Source organism: Sinocyclocheilus grahami, unplaced genomic scaffold, assembly GCF_001515645.1.
Source record: "Sinocyclocheilus grahami isolate Dianchi unplaced genomic scaffold, SAMN03320097.WGS_v1.1 scaffold655.1, whole genome shotgun sequence".
Classification (NCBI taxonomy): domain Eukaryota; kingdom Metazoa; phylum Chordata; class Actinopteri; order Cypriniformes; family Cyprinidae; genus Sinocyclocheilus; species Sinocyclocheilus grahami.
This window is the reverse complement of record NW_015505834.1, coordinates 277,941-283,737: the sequence shown is the minus strand read 5'-3', so window position 1 is coordinate 283,737 and position 5,797 is coordinate 277,941. Positions and strand designations below refer to the sequence as shown.

Sequence of the window (5,797 nt, the reverse complement as noted above, 5' to 3'; positions counted from 1 at the left end):
GACACACCAAGTCATAATAATGAGATAAGTAAACCTTTGGTAAAATTTTTTAAATTATGCCAAATCATAATGATGAGGTAGAAAGTTGAAATTGACAAGTCATGACTTAGCATGTCAATTTCAAATTTTTCAACAAGTCATAATTATGAGATACAAGGGGCTTGAAAGTCAGCAGTGACTATCTCATAATTTCGACTCATAATTCATAATGAGCTTGTCAGTGAGGAATGACTCAATTTGGATTTTTATTTTCATAATTATGACTTCTCAATTTTACTTCAAAATTTAGATTTTTTTTTTGGCATTATAATTCAGATTTATGTCAATGACTTTTTATCTCATAATGACCATCTCATAATTTGGACTTTTTGTCATAATTATGAGATTAAAAATCATAATAAACTTGTGATAATCTCATAATCTCAAAATTGACTTCATAAAATGACCTCATGACTTTTGTGTGGCATAATTCATATCATAATTATGATTTACCAAAGCATGTTTTTTTCCTTATGTTGCAGAAACGGGCTTCCATACCCTATTGTTTATTATTCAGTGGAACAAAAAAATTTTTTTTTGAAAAGTGGTTCAGCTAGCAGATATTGACTGAAAGCCATAAAACTTTAACTCAAATGTTTTAAATATATCATAAGTACCCGATAACTCAAATCTGTACACTCCTTGTGTGGTTTTTACTATATCTGGACTGAGAATTCCTCTGATTATGTTGAACATGTCAGAAACAGGTCCCGTGGTGGCAGAATCTGCACTGGTTTTTCCACTTTTGTAAACTGGAGTGGCACCTGAAGAGAGAGTTAAAATATCGACACTAACTGAGACGTCTGCTGAAGTTCGCTTGGAAGTCAATGCAGAACAAAAACAAATGAAATGTGCTGGTTATGCCTCATAACTCACCATGCTCCTCCATCTGCCTGGCTAGATTCTCTGGCTGTTGATCCAAGAAAAAGTCAGGAAGCAATGGATGACCTAAAAAAAAAAAGAAGTTGTTTTATGTACCGTGTTGACATTCACAGTTTTCTGTAATATATCAGAAATGTCACGTTATTGTAAACACTAAACAGGGTCTAAAAATACTGTGAAATAACTTTTATTCAAACCAAATTACTGATTGAATAGGAAAATGTATTACTTTACCACTTTAACATGCAATATTAATATTGCATAAACCAACCTGGCTCAACAGCATACACATCAAAGTCCTTAATGCCCTCCTTTTTGAGAATGTCCTCATCAATGACAAACTGTCCTGTGAAGCTGGTGGGTTGTTTAAAGATAGCGTAGGCTGCATCAGCCACGATCTCCACCTTCCTGCACTGTTTATCAATCCCAGAACCACCCAACATGTCCATGGCCGCCGTCTGGATGGCTGAAGGTAGATGATGCAACAAGACTAATTCAGTTATCATTGTTGTTTTTGATTCATATTCAATTCCACCTCATTTTCAGCATGTTTCACAATACATGTCGTTATAAAGCTTTGAATATCAATAAAAGGTTTAGCATACAAATTTGAAACAATGGTACGTGTGCACCATTTTAATGAGACTTAACAGAAGAACATCCTTTCAGCTTCCTGTTGTTCATTTGCATACAGCGCCACAAATACACTCGTTCACATTCATGCATTCAGCAGATGCTTTTATTCGAAGCAACACTGCATTCAAAGTATATGTTTACATTTGATCAGCTCTGCTTTCCCTGAGAACCCATGTCCTTGGTGTTGCTGGTGACATGCTCTACTGTTTGAGATTCAGGAAATTTACACCAATCTCTATAAAGACACAAATCATCATTGCTGAAACAAAGTGGATTTAGCTCAGAAGCTAATAAGTAATACTTTTTTTATCAATTATTTTGTCAATTTGAATGGATAGAGTAGGCCTACAGGTAGTGTACATTTGGATGTCATTGGCATAGAAATGATAGCTAAAACCATGCGATGTAAAATCTGACCCCGAGGTAGAATGTAAATTATGAATAATAGTGGACCGAGAACTGATCCCTGGGGGATACCTTGCTTCAGTGATACAGTGGGCGAACGAGAATCCTGCACAGAAATATAAAACTGTCTATCAGAGAGACCAAAAGAAAGCAACACCAGCAATATCCATATCCAAAAGGTGGAAAATAAGTAAATCATGGGAGACTGTCCTAAGCTAAGGTCAAGTAGGAGAAGTACAGAGAGAGAGAACTAGAGTTGCAAGGTAAATTTGAAATTGAATTGGATAAAACTGAGGGGTTAAGGTTGGGTTTCTTGAGGACAGGGGTAACTGCGGCTGTTTTAAGTGGTATTTATGAAGTGAGAAATAGGTGCAGAGATGACAGAATGGCAGAGTTTCAGAACAGAAGTAAGAGCAGGATCAAGTCAGCAGGATGAAGAATTGGATTTCAAGATTAACTCAGAAACAGAAGATGGATTAGTCACAGAGAAGCAAAACAGAGTCTGGCCAGAGAGATTGGTTTTAAAACTAAACTTCATAGCCTCACCAGAAAAACTTTGGTGGACGGCACCTGTCTTTTCTAAAATATAATTAAAAAAGGAACAGCAAAGCTCATCTGAAGATAGAACGTTATGACATGGAGGTTTGGTCAGCTTGTTAACTGAATTAAATAAAGCTTTTGGCCTTTTGCCTGTTTTGTTGATCGTGGCAGTGACAAAAACAGAACAAGCTGAGTTCAGAGCAGATTTGTATTTTTTCAGATGTTCAAGAAAAGCTAAAGGACTGTTCTGGTCTTAATAGGAGCATGCTCTTACAAGATTTCTGCATTGGTGGAGTGATAGTTAGGCAATATCATAGAGGAAGAAGACGTATCAAAGCCCTCAGAAAGAATGATTATAATGATTTAAATAATGATAAGGATAGAAACCTCCCAGGTTTCATTAAAAAATATCTCCAGTACTGTCTCAAAGATGAATGAAAGTTTAATGGGTTTGGAATGACATGAGGATGAGTAACTGATGACAGAATTTTCATTTTTTGGGGTAACTATCACTTTAATATTCAACTAAGATGTTGCTTTGTAGGATTTTAGTATGCATTAATGATCTCTAAATTGAATTATTTAATGACTGATGCAGGAAAGTCATTACCTGTCTTGGGCCATAAGGCATTAACAGCGATAGATCCCTTGAACTCTTCGGCCATTCCAAGTACACACATGGACATGCCATACTTTGCCATGGTGTACGCTACACAGACACAGCGGAAAACAAGATCAGTGTCATTATTTGTCACTATTACTGAATAAATGTTCAGTGAGAGTCTGAAACCAAAGGCCTACAGCACTGAATGTAAGAACGCTCTTGCGCTCACCTGTGTGGTTTTTGAACCAGATGGGATTGAGGTTTAGAGGTGGGCTGAGGTTAAGTATGTGAGGGTTCTTGCTCTTCAGAAGATGTGGAATGCACAGTTTAGACCTGTAATAAATAAGTGGCCACAGTCAGAAGAATATTGTGTTCAAAACAAGTTAAGCTGACAATTTCTGTGACAAGCTGTCGACTAACACAGAAAATATTTCTGACATTTATTGTGATCTGTTACTCTAAAGAATAACTTCTACTCACGTCAGGTACGTTCCCCTGAGATTGATGCCTAGCATAAGGTCGACTTTCTTCATTGGAGTTTCCAGAGTTCCTGTTAAATTGATGGCACTGGCATTGTTGACCAATATGTCAATCCCTGTCAACAGAACCACACAAGATTAAAGACCAATTAAAACACACCTGAGTGCTCAAATTGTGAGATATATGAAATACTGTAACTCACCTCCAAATTTCTCCACAGCTTTTCCAACAGCATCATTGATCTGCTTCTCATCACGGACGTCTACGATGCACGGCAGTGCTTTGCCTCCAGCAGCTTCAACTATCAAACAGATGTTAATTGGTCAGTCTTATCACATGAAATTATTTATCAAATATTTAGCATTACATCTCTTGCTCACCAATGGATCCTCTGCAGTGAATGGGTGCCGTCAAAATGAGTCCAAACAGCTGATAAAAACATCCCCTATTGTCTCTCACATCAAAATCCACCGACATATTTGTTTTGAACTGCTTTCACTTGTAAACAGTACTTGATCTGTGCAGATTTCTCTCCTGATTCAGATTAGATTACTTTTTCACTGGAGGAAGCAATGTTATGAATAGAGAACTTGTACTGTGGTTGGAAGCAATGGTGGATTTGTTTCTTACAAACAAGCAGTTTTTTACTTCACAAGATGTTAACTGATGAACTGTAGTGGTGTGGATTACTTTTGATGTTTTAAGCAGCTGTTTGGATTCTCATTCTGATGGCACACATTCACTGCAGAGGATCCATTGGTGAGCAAGAGATGTAATGCTCCATTTCTCCAAATCCATTCTAATGAAGAAACAAACTCATCTACATCTTAGATGTCCTTAGCCAAATTTTAATTTCTGCGTGAACTATTCCTTTAAAATACAGAAGTTACTGATTTTACTGTATATTAATCAGTAAATGCAGCCTTGGTGAGCAATCTTTCTAAAATGTACTGTAGGTTCTGCATATTTTCACAAGCTGTGAATGCACACGGTCAACAACAGTACTGCAACAGGCTGCGACATTCAAGTAATGATTGGTTGGTATTAACAGGCCAATGGCCGTTAATCAAAGCCACAATCACCAACATGAATGCATGGCCTTGTGGTAGTTAACAGTTGTTAACAGTCCAGGCAGTGGTGGAATGGTGTCAGAAATATAAGCAACATCATAAGTCTATGATCTTATGCCAACAATGGAGACGGGTGGAGGGCCGTAATGGTGTCAGGAATATTTTCTTGGCATACTTTAGGCCTGCTGATACCAATTTTCAAGCCAATGTTATAGCCTCTAATGATATCTATATAAACAACAATAAATACTAGTGCTGTCAAAATTAGCGTGTAAACGCAGGCAATTAATTTATACAGTTTAATGTATGCAGGGGCGTAGCTAGGGTTTGCTCTTCGATTGCATGCACAGATACAGTGGTGCACGCTGTAGCCTGTATCATTTCATATTAAAGCGCGAATGAAACTGTGAGCATGCGTGCCAGATCCCCGTCACGTTCAGCAGCGGCAGCTCTTAAAGTAATAGCAGCCAAAAAAGCTAACAACCCAGCTGCTGTGATGTCTGTTAATCAAAAAACAAAAGAAAAAAAGAGGAGGAAATCAATAACTTTTGAAGCTTGAAGGATTTATCTATATTTAATTTAGAATTTAGTGTTTGATCATTTTATTCAATTTCTGTATAGAAAATCTCAGGTAAATATGCCATTTATTACAATGGGTTTATGTGAATGTTGTTTTAAGTTCACTTAAATTAGAAGTTGTTATTTTTTAAAGTCTAATAAACGTTAAAATGATAGCTCTCAATAATATTGTAATGTTAGTATAATCAACATTACATACAGGCTAATGGATGGTTAAATATTAGGAAAACAAATAACAATTTCCTAGAGACATCAGTAGAATTGGTATCAGTGATACTCTCCTTCAGTCATAAAAATGATGACACTAAACAAATATTAAAAATATACTGTCTTTATGTTGTTTCTACATTAAAGGTGGGGTAAGCGATTTTTCAAAAACGCTTTAGAAAACTGATTCGGGCCGAGTAGCAAAACAAACTTGTAGCCAATCAGCAGTAAGGGGCGTGTCTACTCGTGATGTGGAGGAGAGCGCTTTCAGTGCACAGGACGGACATTAGCCGAGCCGAGCGACAGAAAGATAGAGATGGCGGATAAAAAACAAAAGAGGAAAACATCTGCGGAA

General features: G+C 37.0%; 1 protein-coding gene across 2 annotated transcripts in view; it reads right to left on the bottom strand.

The window, feature by feature from the left end:
- The window catches only part of LOC107558693 (hydroxysteroid dehydrogenase-like protein 2), a 9,696-nt gene that overhangs the window by 2,006 nt on the left and 1,893 nt on the right, over window positions 1–5,797 (bottom strand). For both annotated transcript variants that reach the window (XM_016242353.1, XM_016242352.1), the window contains exons 3-9: window positions 3,789–3,887; window positions 3,587–3,701; window positions 3,336–3,439; window positions 3,113–3,211; window positions 1,193–1,387; window positions 916–987; window positions 657–803 (exon numbers count right to left, since the gene is read on the bottom strand). In XM_016242353.1, the coding sequence (XP_016097839.1) occupies window positions 657–803; window positions 916–987; window positions 1,193–1,387; window positions 3,113–3,211; window positions 3,336–3,439; window positions 3,587–3,701; window positions 3,789–3,887 (831 nt within the window). The remainder of the gene's footprint in view (window positions 1–656; window positions 804–915; window positions 988–1,192; window positions 1,388–3,112; window positions 3,212–3,335; window positions 3,440–3,586; window positions 3,702–3,788; window positions 3,888–5,797) is intronic.